The 16,164-nt window shown below is 41.2% G+C and overlaps 1 protein-coding gene across 1 annotated transcript in view; it reads right to left on the reverse strand.

The window, feature by feature from the left end:
* The window catches only part of LOC136835783 (serine-rich adhesin for platelets-like), a 212,365-nt gene that overhangs the window by 118,297 nt on the left and 77,904 nt on the right, over nucleotides 1–16,164 (reverse strand). Inside the window, 4 exon segments of the mRNA XM_067099639.1 lie at nucleotides 1,064–1,250; nucleotides 2,528–2,643; nucleotides 3,113–3,248; nucleotides 10,771–10,982. Coding sequence (XP_066955740.1) covers nucleotides 1,064–1,250; nucleotides 2,528–2,643; nucleotides 3,113–3,248; nucleotides 10,771–10,982 — 651 coding nt within the window.

Raw genomic sequence — 16,164 nt, forward strand, 5'->3', positions numbered from 1 at the left:
CTGAAAATGTGCGATCTGTTGAATAGTCACATTTTGCAATGATATGTGCACCATGTTTCAAGGCTCTTTAGACAACGGAGCTGCTTCAAACAGTGGTATCGGATTTCTTCTCGCCAAGTGAATTTGCGTAGCCCTGACCTAATGTGTGTGAAAACACGGTAGTATCTTAAAGGATCAAGTGTTGGCGCACACAGTGAACTATGATGGTAGTACCAAGCCTCGATGACCTGCGAAGAGGTGACCGAAGTGCCAGGAAATGGGTTGAGTCTCTCAGCTTTTCATTTGCAAAATCATACCCTCAAGAATACAGGCTGTGGTACAGGCAGATGGAGCCACACAAATATTAAATACTCATTGAGAAACTTAAATAAATACCTGTTCTGAATTACTTGTTTTTGTCCATATCTATTTTAGTTTATGTTGTGGGGGGGCTTTAATTTTGAAACACCCTGCATATACTAAATAATTTAAAATCTCAAGCAGGATGGACAATAGCTACCTGCAGTGAGCTTAATTTGTAACCACTGGTTAAAATATTATAGTTTAAATAAATAGACCTAAGCATGATAACTGGCGAGGTGGGGTTGTCAAGGCTTTGGCCCCAACCTAGAATAACTGCTAATATTAATGAATGTTATTCTGTTTTCAGCAAGTTTAATCAAAAAGCAATTCCTCTTTGCTTGCAGGATACAATTTACCATTTTTATCTGACTGTTATATATGAAATTATAAAAAGAATTGTGCAAATATGTGACCTCCACTGCCCAGTGGCAAGAAATCTTGCCACTCAAAAATTTATAGTCACATATAAAATTTTAGTTTCAATGGCAAAACTTGTTATTTAGACTAAAGCTAAGTATTTCTGAAGAAATAATTCATAATTATTTTAGTACATAATTATGGGCATTAATGGGTTAAAGCAATAGTTTGCCTTTTTCAAGAAACACAAGAATACTACAATTACTTCTTATGGACCATCAAGTAAACTCAGCACACTTCCTCAATACAAAACCAAAACAAAAAAATACACTGTATAAACTAAATATTGTTACTAATTGCCCACCTGTGGTTGCTTCTTGATTGCCCCTTTTTCATGGCCATGCCTTGATCCCTCATTTATGGCAGATATTCTTGAAGTTGTCTTATTAAGTCTCTTCTGCATGGCAGATATCTCTCGACTTTCTTGTTCCCTCATGTATCGCTCATTACGACCGACAGAACTACTTGCTTCACCACGGCTTGCACTTCCTCTGTTAAGATACAGATAAAGGCTTGTTACACTTTCGTGCAATTGCAAAGAAACAATAGTGATCTAATGCATGGCTATGGGACAGTCCTTGCCTGATGATACAGGACCTACCCGTTGAAGAAATCATACGATGCACACCCTTAGCCAAAAATAGCTCATTTAGTATGCCATAAATCATAGACAAAGGTGTTACTGTCTGTGACTTAAAACTTCTTAACATACAAGGGAGGGAAACCATGTTACCTGGGAAAAACCTAGATGGGAAAAAACTGAATGTTGAGAATTAGCTTTATAAAAGTGGGGGCATAAATACATTCAGTTTAACAAAAATAAATTCCATCTTATACTGTATTCCAAAGACTAATATTACAGTGTTCTATTAAAGGAATTCCACTTGGTAATTCTAAATTAGGAATTACAATCTTTTTAACATAACAGCATTTTACACTATAACAATCTACACTTCACATGATTTAAGCAATAATGTTAACTCATGGCAGATTATTTCAGTATTTGTATTTAGTGAGTTAGCTCGACCTACCCACAAAGGAGGAGTTGAAATCACAGTATAAACACTAGGAACATCAAAACTACTGCAAAGCCATTTTTCTTTAATGATAGATCCAGTCTCCTGATGTAAAAGGCAGATCCTATACCTTTTCCATCTTTTTACAAGAATACTAACACTGGGATTGTTAATGGGACATCATGATATTAAATTTCATTTTATCTTAGTTATGAGCTGGATGTTGAGAACTTTCACACACCAACTTAATTCTGCACACAGATTTTCAGAGCAATGATGTCACATTACAACTGAATTCTTTAAAAAGAAACCTGACTTCACAGAACACCAAGGTGTAGTCGATTGCTATTTATTTTCGATTGCTATTTATTTTCAACTGAAAATAAATAATTAACCAATGTAATAGTGTCAATAAGCATAAAATATTTTACTGCAGCATAACATTTTCATTAAATTAAAAGCTACCATTCAGAAGAACGTGCTGGCTCTCACAAACAAATTTGGTTATACCATGGTAACACAATACAGTATAATGTACATAAAGTGCATTATACTTTATTATACTTATATAACTTATGTCAATCATGCCTTTTCAATTTGCACATACACAGTACTGTCAATGTACATTTATTTTAAAATAAAACTGCAACCATACTGGGTCTTCTAGTGTAAAACAATTTACCTATATAATTGACATTATCATGATCTGGCCTACTGTACAAGCTACAGTAAAGAAAATATAATTTTCTTACCTACGACAACTTCTCTGATAACGCCTTGATGTTCTTGTATCATCCTCAGATTCTTCTTCTATAACAGGAACATCGCTCACCTGATGTCTCGTTCGATTGCCACCAGGGTATTCAATCTGAATCATTAAATTGAAAAATAATGTAAACTAATTTTGTTTGACTTCAAGATTAATGCCAACTCGGGATAAAAAAAAAAACCATGTAAATATTGCCTTGAGAGAAGCAAAAACGGCAAAATAAAGCATATTTACCCCTGTAAACCCTCCATTTTTGGGGGGTTTATATGGGTAAATATGTGCATAGATTGGCCAAATCCTACCCCTCTACTACTCAAGGAACAGATAATGGTTTAGATCACAAATTCATTCCAATCTAGTTCACCAAACTGCAACTTTGATCTTGCAGACTAAAACCATAATACACCTTGCCTCCCCTTACCTATCCAATAACATGATACAAAAGGACTTCAAATAAATACTACTCAGCACTGGTAGGCCAAATGATTCTTGAATGTAATTTTCATCTATTATTTCATTGGAGGATCAGTCCTCGCTTGTAGTTTACAGCTATTAATAAGGTACAAACCTCTGCTTCTTCCAGCAGGCTGAGGTACTCTGGTGGAAGAACGTCACGAATATCCTGGCGATTTTTACTGGCAGTTGAAATCATTGCCATTACCTCCTCCATTTTAGCAAGACGGTCTTTAGCTTTTTCTATATCCCTTTAAAACAAGAAAAAATGATCAGAACAGAACAAGAGGTTAAAATTAAGAAAAAACAAATTGCACGTGAAAGTAAGGTTATCTATAAGTCTAGTACGATCTTTATTGCTAATGACACATATCGGAATGGAATAAGAAATTTAGGCTTGAAGCCAAGCACCGGAATCTGAGGGATTATTCAGTGCCAATGTCACATATCATGACATGACAGTAAGATTTTGTTGTTTACAAATAAAATTTTTAAAAGAATAATTGGAGTTGTATGGTAGGAGAATGTCAGAAATGATACCCTAAAGAAAATTACAGAAGTTTCATATATAGATGAGAAATGAGGAAAGGGAGATCCAAATAGCTTGGACATGCCATTTCCACAAGCCTTTTGCAAATACTTTGTGACAGCGTCAGCTGTGTTTCTTTGGACGCCTGAAAAGTTAGCAGACCAAAACCCACTTAGATGAAAATTGAGAAGGGAGGTAAGAGATGAGTGGAAATTGGTGAAAAATAAAAGCCCAGAAAAGACTTTTCTATTCAATCAATTTGTTTCATCAAAACTACATCAATAATCTATGTGTGCACCATCCTACAGTGCTGCAAACAGCTCTGGTCTTGTTCATAGGTGTTTTATTTACAAAGGAGTGCTATTCCAGTTTTTAAGTTTTATTACTAATTCACTTTTAGTTCTGATTCACAAAACTTTTATTATGAGGGCCACATTTTAATTCTCTTTGCAAGTGATAAAAAATCTATTGAAGATATTTGACAGCAATATAACTACCTAAGTCATATGCTTTGCAAAAACTTAGGCTATTATTACAGTATATGTGTACTTGAATTTTCCATTGTAATGAACTGAGTGTATTAACACAAGTTCCCTAAAATGCCTGGAAAAATGTGCATCGAAAGAGTACAGATGTTCAGCAGAAAATAAAAAAATGAATTGTCCAACAATGAATTACCTTTCATAAGATATTCAACAAGAGCAAAGAGTTCTAGATGGTACAAAAATAAATGCCTATGAAAAATTTTATTTTCATGATAAAATTAAGTTTCATATATTTAACCAAGTAATTACATAGCTATAGGTTTTCAACCACCGCAGCCTAGAAATTTGAAATTCGCGGTAGTGCTGTTTTTTGTGTAGGTGACAAGCCCCGCTCACTTTTGGGGAACAAGGGGAACAACACAGCAGAAGTTCAATTCGTCTGAGCCCTGATGCCCATGCGAGGGGAGGAGGTAGGGCTCCAACTCTGTAATTACTTGGTAAGCATATATGAAACTTATTTTTATCATGAAAATAACATTTTCATATAAGTAACTTACCAAGTAATTGCATAGCTGATTCCACATTGAATGGAGGAGGGATACATGAACATATTCTACTCCAAAACATTAAGTAATGGTAATGACTTTGAAACAAAAATTGCTAGCATTGATACAATGCTTGTTGTTTCCTTACCAAGTAAGAGAGCTACTGCACTGCCTCTGGTTGGTGCTCATCTTAACCTGTAGGTGGCACGGTGATATAGCAATGGGTCGCCCCTACTTAGGTTTACATAAGTTGCCCTTGCCCTGGACATGGTACCAGATTAAAAAACAACCAGACAACGCTGTCACCTACACTGTAATAAAAACCACACCCCAACCATTAAAAACTGATGGGTACTCCAGGTACAATGTACCCCCAGGCTCTCATTGGACTCAATACCCTACCTCAAGGTGAGGAGATACAGGAGGGAAAGAGAGCTCCATATCCAAACACCATGCCAGCCACGGACAATGGTCCTAAGGTAATACAATTTTCAAACATGGTTTCCACATCCCTCAGGTAGGGTGAAGCGAACACTGGCTTGCACTTCCAATATGTAGACTGTAAAATGGAAGAAAGGGACATATTATGTCTAAACTCAAGAAAGGTAGCAATGGTCCAAACCTCGCGGGCCTTAACCTTAAAGGTAGGCAAGATATCCTCTTGAATCCAAGTGTGTGCTTTGGAAATCAGATCTCTCAGAAAAAATAACAGATAGCATTTTTGGAAAGAGGATGAGAAGGGTTCCTAACAGAGCACCAGAGACTGTCAGAAGGCCCTCTAATCTTCTCTGTCCTTTGCAGGTAGTATCTAAGTTAAGTATACCTTAGTTTAACCAGACCACTGAGCTAATTAACAGCTCTCCTAGGGCTGGCCCGAAGGATTAGACTTATTTTACGTGGCTAAGAACCAACTGGTTACGTAGCAATGGGACCTACAGCTTATTGTGGAATCCGAACCACATTATACCGAGAAATGAATTTCTATCACCAGAAATAAATTCCTCTAATTCTTCATTGGCCGGCCGGAGACTCGATCTCGGGCCTAGCAGAGTGCTAGCCGAGAACTCTACCGACTCGTCCAACGAGGGACTAGGTAGTATATAAGGGGTCTCAGAGGGCAGAGAAGCCTTTCTTCTTCCTCTGGACCAAGGATGTCCATTAAGTTTCTACTGGTGAATGAACAGGGCCAGGGCCTGGAAAGGTCTTCATTCTTTGCCAGGAACCCAAGAGAGAAAAAACAGACTGCACCTCCTTGCGAAAAGCCAACTCTCTTGTCAATAGCTTGGAGGGACCTGAATGCCACTTTAAAACCATGTCAAAGTTCCAAGAGACGCAATCCGACTTCCTTTGCTTAGAAGTCTCAAGTATTTGATGAGGTCGCTCAGATCCTGATTGGAGGACAGATCCAGATCTCTATGTTTGAAAACAGAACTTAACATTTCCCTATACTTCTTGATGGTAGAGGGTGACAACTTCTTGGAAGACCTCAGGTAAAGCAAGAAGTCTGCGATCAGACTTATAGATGTTTCAGAAGATGAGACGCTATGTCGACTACACTATCTTCTGAAGACTGTCCACTTGGATTGATAGACGACCTTGCTAGAAGACTGGCGTCTGCATCTAGCAATAGCCTATGCAGCTTGCTTGGAAAATCCTTCACTCTGACGAGGCTCCTAACAAGTCAGAATCCTGTCAGGGCCTGAGCAGACAACCCTTGGTGGAACCTGAAGAAGTGGGGTTGTCCGAGAAGAGATAGTTTTTGTGGAAGAAGCCTTGGGAAATTCACTAATAGCTGAAGCAGGTCTGGGAACCATTCCTTCTTGGGCCAGAACGAAGCAATGAGAGTCATTGAAACTTTGCGATGAGAGAACTTGTTGATTACTTCCCTGATCATTCTGAAGGGGGAGAAGGTGTATACGTCCAGGTCTGACCAGTCCAGAAGCATGGCATCCCTTGCCCATGCGAGAGGGTCCAGGAGTGGCAAGGAGAAGAGAGGAAGACAGTGGTTCCTCAATGTCACAAACAGGTCTATGGAAGATCTGCCCCATAGCCTCCACAGATCATAGCAGACCAGGAGGTCTATGGTCCACTCTGTGGGCAGAACCTGCTTGTGACAGCTCAACTCATCTGTCAAGACATTCAGTTTCCCCTGAATGGACCGGGTGATAATCGTCACCTGATTCCATTCTGCCCAAAAGGAGACCTTTTGCGGCCTTGTAGAGGGAGAAGAGTGTGTGCCTCCTTGTTTGTGGATGTATGACAGGGCAGTGGTGTTGTCTGCATGAACTAATACGTCTTGCCGAAGGCTAGAGTCAAGAAGGACTGGAAGCCTAGGTGAATCGCCTTCAGTTCTTTAACTGAAGTGGAGGTTTTTTGCTCTGTGGACCACATCCCAGAAACTTCTTGACTCCCTAGAAGGGCTCCCCAACCTAGATCTGAGGCGTTGGAATAAAAATGTAGGTCAGGACTCAAAGAAAGAAGAGACTTCCCCTCCAGAAGTCTTCCTTCACACAACCACCATTGAAGGTCCGCCTTGATCTTCGACGTGATGGGAAAGATGAAGGAGTCCAGTTGGGTCTTTCTGTTCCAGATTGCCTTGAAGAAGAACTGCAGAGGTCTCATGTGCAGTCTGCCCAGCTTGAACTGTTCTATTGGGGATAGAGTACCCAAGAGACTCATCCATTGATTGGCTAAACAAGATGGGAAAGAGGAACTTGCGAACTGTTAGAAAGCAGGGGTTGACACTTTTGGGGGATGGAAAAGCCTGAAAAGTCCATGAGTTCAGTATCATCCCCAAATAAAGAATCTCCTGTGTCGGAACTAGTTGAGATTTCTGCTTATTGATAAGAATGCCCAACTCTTGGGCCTGAAGAAGAGTCTTCTTTGCCAGAAGAAGAGTCCTCTTTAAGTCTTCCATGCAATTCTCCTTCAACAGGGAACGGAGAAGCCAGTTGTCCAAATAAAGGCAGATGTTTATGCCTAGGAGATGGAGCCATCTGCCAAGTGGAGCAAAAATTCCCATGAAAACTTGAGGGGCTGTAGAGAGACTAAAGCACAAGGCCCGAAACTGAAGAACCCTGCCCTGAAAAATGAACCAGAGGAACTTCCTGGAGCCATGGATGGGGGCATGGAAGTAAGCGTCCTGCACATCTAGGGTGATCATCCAATCGCCCTGGTGGATGGATGACAGGATCGAGTGGTTCGTTTCCACGTGAAACTTTGTCTTCTGAACGAAGTGATTCAGGGTGCTGACATCTAGAATGGGTCTCCAACACCTGATGACTTGGGGACAACGATGAGACGGTTGTAGAACCGTTCCAAGTTGTGATCTTTGATTTCCTCTACAGCCTTCTTAAGAAGGAGGGAGTAGACCTCCTGCGAAAGGGCCAAAAACTTCTCTGAGCCTTCTGAGTAAGCAGTCAAGGTGATGAGAGACTTAACTAAAGGAGGCATCTCCTTGAATGGAACGGAGTAGCCCTCCTTCATGACAAGCCAAGGTTCTGAAGCTCAAGGGAGCCATCGCTGATAGCCTTGTTGGCACATGACAATACCGACAACCAGTCCAACGAAAAGTCCTCTGTGAGGTCAGGACAGTCCTCGATCTTCTTTGCGAGGGCCCCCACAGTCCAACCGAGGAAGCTAAGCACCTCGAACATCTTAAAGATATACTTAATGAGATGATCCAATTCGGGCGACGGAAATATAATTTTCGCTGACGCAAAAGCAGACTGTAGAGATGAATCAATCAGCCCGGAGAAGTCCCCTTGGGAGGAGGCAGCGACTCCCAAAGAGGGAGCCTCTCCAGTAGAGTAGTAGAGGCATCTCCTCCGAATCACCCTAGAGGGAGGAAAGGCAAATGTGGCTTTACCGAGTTCCCTCTTCAAAGAAAGCCAATCATCCATTTCTCTCAGTGCTTTCCTCAAGGAGGAGGAAAGTACCAACTTAGGCAGCCTAGCACTGTCGTCCGGCTGTAACCTCATAAGGAAGGTCGAAGCTGGAGAGACCGGGCCGGCAGGAGCAAAGAAGTCCAGGAAACTGGCCGGGAAAAATCTAAGGCTGCATATGCCGAAGGAGAAGCAGGTTCTTGTCCAATGTTCTCTTCATCCGAAGAGACAAGAGACAAAGACGTGTACTTGGCAGTCTTGGAAGCTGTAGGGGTCTTCCTCAAAAAACCCATAACCTCTGCCAACTGACGTTTGATCTGAGCTAACGAAGGATCTTCCTGGACAGAAGAGAGCGCTTGTAGAGTAGAAGTTGGCGCTGAACGCATCAGAGTTGGCGCCAAGCGCTCTGGAGCTAGCGCCAGTTGCTCGGTAGCTGAAGACTGGAGCTTGGAGGTGGGTGCCAGGCGCTCTGGAGACTGTGGGCAGTCAAAGGCAGAGAGAAGCTTCGAAGAAGACGGTGGGTGCCTGAGCAGGTCCTTCAGGTGCTTGGGAACCAAAAACGGGTCGACTTAAGAAGAAAATGACTCAGGGCAGTCCCAAGCAGACATGGGAGGCTGAGGCGAAGTAGAGGCGGAAGGAGGATCGGCGAAGCTGCAGGAGGGTTGAGGGCTACGACTGGCCTCCTTATACCTCTTGACTGCGAGAGGGGAGCAATCCGCATCATCAGCGTGCCTCTTAAGAGGACCAGACGAAGCTGGGAAGCACCACTGGCGCCTCTTGTCAGGGCTGGACCCTTCCAAGTCCGACGAGAGTTGATGAGCACTCACTAAGACGTCTTTCCAGCGTCGCTCAGTTGTACCCTGGGATCAGGTGACAGGCTCAACTGAGGGGGCGACTACCCGTGGGCAAACCCCGCTGGCCTCTCTTGGACCTTCGGTATGTCTTCTCCCAGGTTCGGGGGAGCAGGACACGGACCTTTGTGAAGAAGCACCAGCGGGGCGAGTAGCCACCTCCTCCACTAGCAAAACACTGTCACTATGCACAACTGACACTTTGTCCTTCAGGACTTTAAAGGACACCCCTAATTACACCACTGCACTAACCACTAGATTAATCTTCTTGTCTGACTGTGATTCGAGGCTGGGAATGGGGTCAGGATTGGAAGCATGGGAAACAGGCACTGGAGTTTGTGGTAAAATAGTAAGAGGGGTGGGGATAGGAGAAATAGCAGGGCCCAGTGATGAAAGAATAGCACTATTGTCTACAAGCCTAGGTAAAGGCGTAGACTCTAAAATAACTCTATTCTCGGCTCTAGAGGACACCTTCCTCTTTCTATCCCTCTCAAGTTTGACTAAATGAGACTTCAATATTTTTCACTTCTTGTCATCCCAGTCCTGACATTCTATGCAAGTATTCTCCCTATTGCATTCCTGCCCCCTACACTTGACACACTTAGAGTGAAAATCATAAGATAACTTAGTTAATTTAGTCCTACATCCATCGCTTCAATAGCAAATGCTTGAAGAGCTAGAATCAGACATAATGACGAAAAACAAAAGATAGGAATAATGTTAACTGGACACTAACAAAATAACTAAGGCTTGAAGGCCACAACAAAATTCAAATACTTCACCAAAAACAGAAAAATGTATCCAAAAAAAAATAAGGCGGCTGCAGGAAACACCCGATGTTAGTCGGGAGCTGGCAGAAAACGAATTGAAGCCCTCTGCTGTGTTGTTCTTCTTGTTCCCTGAAAGTTGGTGGGGCTTGTCACCAACACAAAAACATTAGAGCACTACTGCAAATTTCAAGTTTTTAGGCTGCCATGGTTGAAAACCTATAGCTATGTAATTACTTGGTAAGTTACTTATGTGAAATTACCAAGTCAAGTCTAAGAAAGCATATAAAATCACAGGGCAAAGTTTACACACACAAACTAAATATATTCTAACCAATATTACAGTAACACTAAATCTCCAACTCAAGAGAAATTAACAGGATACTGACTGTATTAAGTCTTCCCCCTCCTACCAAAACATCAACAATAATGACAGTAACAAATATACATCTAGTCAGCTAGTCAGCGCATCTGCCAGGTGCTTTTTATTTGGAAGAGTAAGTAAATACTACCAGAGTAAAATCTGAAGTTAATCTTTTGTATTAAAACTTGTAAACCTTCAAAACATGCATAGAGTACTAATCTAATTTTCTAAATTCCTCTTCTTTCTTTGTAACTCAGTTAAATATGCTTGTGTGCTCACTTAACAGCATGTTTCCATAAACCCACAGTTGCCTTTTTATTCTGTAAATACTACTATTCAACAACTTACTGGTATTTAGACATCACCATTGGATTCTGTCTTTCACTTTCAGTCAAATGAATACGACGACCTGATACACCAACAATTTCACCACCAACTGCTCCTTCTACATCACCCCTTTGGCATACTTCTTCTAAAGCCTCTTTAGCTCTTCTAGTTTCAGCAACAAGGGCTTGAGCTTCTTCCAAACGTTTCTGTGAGGCTAGCATTCTCCTCTCATCCTAGTAAGGCACAGAAGAGAAAATTATATTCTAAAACAAAGTAGCTACAATTGTCGTTCACTAAATCCTGAAAAGATTAAGTCAGTATTAAACATGGTTCACTACAACACACCACAAGACTTCTCAAAAACAAGATTATACTGTGACATACAGTAATCGTAAAAGAAAAACGGCTGAATAGAGGGGGGAAAAATAAATGACAAATTTATTAAATTCATTTGTATTTTTCATAACTAACAAACCTGAGGTCTTAACATTAGGAAAAATCTTCTAGACCCAGCTGGAATCAGGTAAAATCAATAAAACTGTTTACGCAAGGGACTAGTGGCATCTGTCCTTAGTCATGAGTCAAGTGGGACCACCCACATCCCAAGCAGTACTCCGTGACTTCACCAGTTACTCTTTTACCGCCTTTGTTATTTCTCTCCTCTCTAAAGTCGGTTTGGTTTGCCCATATTTGCTTTCTTTGTGTGTTTCAGCGTGAATTTCGGCTGTTTGTGGACGTGTACTTGGATTAATGGATCCTCTTAACCCTCCTGCGAGTGTATCTCCTGGATCTCGTAAGACGCACAGGAAATGTCCAGGTGTTGGTGGCTTTCCTTGTTCTTGTTTCCTAACATCAGTGTGTAGTAGATGCAGAGAGAACGTATGTAATGCAACTAATCCATGGTCTGTATAGTGTGGTTGGTCAGTGGAACAGTGGAAGAGATTTTATTTGAAGGGTCAGCACAAGAGGAAGGAGAAGACTTCATCTTGGATTAATGGAGATTTGTCTTCAACTTCCTTTGTTCAGTCTCCTCATGATGCTCTCCCTTCCTTGGAGGCCTATTCCAGTTGTTTCACCTCCTGTAATAGAAGTTTCCCATACCCCTCCCTGTTTGTCCATCAATTTGTTGGGGGATGCATTTAAAGGGGTTTCGGGTAATTTTATGCATAATTATGCCTCTACTTTCCCTTTGGGGAGTGGGGCATCTCCTTCTTTGTCTCATTTTCCAGCTCCAGATACTCAGAGGATGGTGGGCATGTGGTCCTCTCTAGGCCTATCAGGAGTACTAACCTTAGAGGGCCTGTTGTCACATGGCTTCCCGCTACCCTCCAATCCCTCATACTGTGGGTGTCCCTTCTCGCCCAGGCCCCCACTATATGGGCTCAAGAACGAGAACATCCTCTGGAACGCATATGGTACCAATTCCGCATCATTTTGGGGCTCCCTTGGTATTGCCTGCAGTGGTACCAACAGACTCTTCACGTTTCGTAGAATGTTGTGACGTCACAGCCAGATCCATCACTGGCATCACCTTCTAATAAGGCTGCTGTGGTGACGTCAAATCCCATCCTCTCCTTGCTGACAACAACAACTACATCTTCTGGGATGTTGAATTCTACGTTCGTTAGCTAGCAAGAACGGTGATGGAAAAATTAAGTGTTAGAGGAGAAGTTTAATAATGCATGTAAGGAGAAAAGACGTAAGTCTTCTTCTTCTTCTTCTGCCTCATTGTCGGCTTTGTAGGATTCGTCCATTGTACCTGTGCATGCTCCAGTTAAGCTTTGGAGGATCAGGGACTTCATGGCTGATCCGCATGCCAAGAAAAGAAGGACAATTTCATCTTCTTCTGAGCCAGGACTGCCACATCCCTGTGTACGAAAGTTCAAGATTCGGTTGTGGGCGCTGTCTCGGAGATTGATGGTTGTGGTTCTTCCTTGGTCATTTGGCCTAGGAAGTCTACAGACGAAGGACTGAAAGATTCATCAGTTTCAGTCTTAGAAATGGGCACAGATGTAGCGGGAGTGTCTTCGAAAAACGGTCGAAGGTTACCCTTGGTGTCTCAACGGGCAGATAATATTTGTGATGAAGTTCCTGTGTCTCTGTCACGACCATTCAAAGTTATGAGGAAAGATGACAATGCTCCAATCAAGAGATCTAGGGTCCTGGAAGCGGAGGATTCATGTATAGATGACAACAGATGTTCGTCTACTAGGATGTTGGACAGTGGAGTCGTTGTTTGGCTGATGATCAGGCATTCAAGGTCCAGATCTCCCAGTTCTCTCTTGATACATGTCGGCTATAGAAGTGTGGATAGATACGGACGTAATTCATCACAAGATCGGTCGGACATGAGGGAGCAGAGACATTCATGTTCATGGTCAAAGAGCAGAGAAAGGATTCGACTGTCGTCGTCCTTTGGATGTCAACATGACACAACTAGACCAAGAGAAGACGGACATGTGTCTTGTGATAGAGGTGCTTTGGCTTTGAGAGCGAGTATACGCGATATTCCTGTGCCTTCCTTACTGGTGACAATGTAATTAATGAAGCGGAAGACATGGATAATCAAGAGTTTCTTTCCTCTTATGCAGAGGTTATAGATCTGATTTGTCAGTTTAATAATCTTTTGAGGAGGACTGACTCTCCTTCAGTGATCGCTCCTACTGGAATTGAAGCACTTTTAGGACCTAGGAAAGATATTACGTCCTTTGAATTGCCGTGCTCTAGTCATGCGGAATCAATCCTGCGACATGTGAACTCACGGATTTTGGGTTGGGGTAACTCATTATGTTCGAATAGATTGTTCAAGTTGCTCTTTCCTCTATCTCAAAATAGGAGATATTATATGACTCCTGTTATTCCTCTTTTGGGTAGACAGATCAACCCAGACATCGTTTGTTTGAGACCAGGTCTGATGTTGGACCAAGTCAGAATGGAATCTCCTTCCCTTACGTGTCAAGAAGCCGCTGCATTGGAGTTGATGGCCACTTCTATCTCCCAGATGGCATCTTGATTAGATTTATGGTCAACAGCTGTAGAAAAGATTGCCTCTCCTGATTCAGCAAGGAGTTCAGTAGATGAGAGAGCTTTTATCAGATTACTTCAAGCTGGTTCTAAGGCCATTCCATATCTGACTAAGATGAGTGCCAACGTATGGGCTAATATTATTTTAATGAGAAGAGATGCAGCTCTAGCCAAGATAAGCCATTCTGTGGATGTGGACTGTTTGTTGTTACTGTATTCCAGAATGGGGTATTTTGGAGTCCCTATTGTTGTTACCGAAGCATATGTTGAAGGCTGTCATCGATAGATGTCGTACAGATACTACTGACAGGCTAGTACAGCAAGCTGTTAGTAAGTCTAATGTGAGTCAGTCTAACGTTGCGAGGCAGACTCAACAGGCTTCGCAAAAGATGAGCGGTCTAATGTTGTGAGGCAGACTCAACAGGCTCCGCACAAGAAGATGGTAAGATCTACTCCTGCTCCTAAACCTACTCAACCAGCTCCCTCAATGAAGAAACCATCTCAACAACATCCCTTTCAGCATCGACCTGCAAGAGGAAGGGGAAATAGGGGCAGAGGCAGGGGTATGAGATGACACAGTGGGCGCCTCTCCCCACTTAGTGCCACCAGTGGAGGGATGCCTGGAGAGCTGTTGGGCTCTGTGGCAGAGATTCGGGGCAGAGAAGTGGTAGTAGATGTCCTTAGGATAGGTTATCTACTTCCATTCGACTTCACTCCACCTCTTTCAGAGCGCCCTCTACCGCACCTTTCTTACGATCCTAGATTGCAGATAAATCTTCTAGCACCAGCTGGAATCCAGTAAAATCAATAAAATTGTATAAGCAAGGGACTAGTGGCATCTGTCCTTAGTAACGAGTCAAGTGGGACCACCCACATCCCAAGCAGTACTCTGTGACTTCATCAGTTATTCTTCCAAACCAGGTTATGCTGTCAGAGGGGTGGTTAGTTATGAAACATAAAAATTAATTTAATAAATTTGTCACTTGTTCATATACAAAACAAACCTTCGGTCTTAACATTAGGATAGACTTACTCTTGGTGGGAGGTAAGTTAACCGACTGGACATTTGCCACACCTGGTCATAAAATTTTTGCTCTAAACATCCAGCTAAAAAAGATAAATTTTGCATCCTCAATTGCTGTAGAGATGTATAAGAGGACAAAAGGAAGAAGAAATATAAAAAGGGCAAGATTGAAAAGAATACTTGATATAATTTAAAAGTATGGATGAATCATATTATACCACATAACTGACATATTTACATCTCTTCAATGGACATACATATACCAACTCAACCACCCTACCATAACACAGCCTTAGAATATATTACAATGTGGAAGTGTCTGAGGCAAATGGTAACTATAAATCCTAAATAACTGGTATGTAAACCACATAAATATCTGTACTGATTCAGATTTACTGAATGCTTTAGTTCCCTGTGAAATTTAAGATTTGATAAAGAACATAACTTTATATACTGAAATTTAATTACAAACTTCTTTAGCTTAAAGGGGAAAATCCATTATTTAAAGAAACTGATTAATAAAAAAAATGTACAAGCAAATACAAAGAACTTTCTTTCCATAAAGACAATGGCAAATCCACTGACCAAAGGAATGTGACTGGATCACACTAATCATACTGGATGGTAGATTAGATGAAAATGCTGGAAATTTCTCTATATTAAAATCTCTTTTACCATACATTTTAGTTTAAAATTTATTACTATTAATCTTAACCTCTATGTCTACAAACTAGCTGACTTTAACCCTTAAACGCCTACTGGACGTATCATATGTCAACTAAAATTGTCTGTTGGGTGCCAAGTGGACGTACTGTACGTCGACTACAAAAAATTTCAACCTTTGGTCAACTTTGACTCGACCGAAATGGTCGAAAAACGCAATTGTAAGCTAAAACTCTTACATTCTAGTAATATTCAATCATGTACCTTCATTTTACAACAAATTGGAAGTCTCTAGCACAATATTTCGATTTATGGTGAATTTTTGAAAAAACTTTTTCTTCGGCCGCTACAAGTAACTCTTCCCAAAATTTCAGAAATTCTTTCGTCATTTTGTCGTAATTTTTGCACTGTTCTATATTAGGCGTTACATAAAGTTCTATATATGAAAATGTGTGCAATTTCATGTAAAATACAGCAAAATACAACCCATGGTTGTAGCTTTTATCAGTTTGGAAATATTTTCATATAAACCACGATAACTGCCAAAATTTCAACCTTTGGTCAACTTTGACTCGTCCGAAATGGTAAAAAAATGTAATTGTAAGCTAAAACTCTTACATTCTAGTAATAGTCAATCATTTACCTTCATTTTGCAACCAATTGGAAGTCTCTAGCACAATATTTCGATTTATGGTGAATTTTTA

Source organism: Macrobrachium rosenbergii, chromosome 55 (genome assembly GCF_040412425.1).
Source record: "Macrobrachium rosenbergii isolate ZJJX-2024 chromosome 55, ASM4041242v1, whole genome shotgun sequence".
Classification (NCBI taxonomy): domain Eukaryota; kingdom Metazoa; phylum Arthropoda; class Malacostraca; order Decapoda; family Palaemonidae; genus Macrobrachium; species Macrobrachium rosenbergii.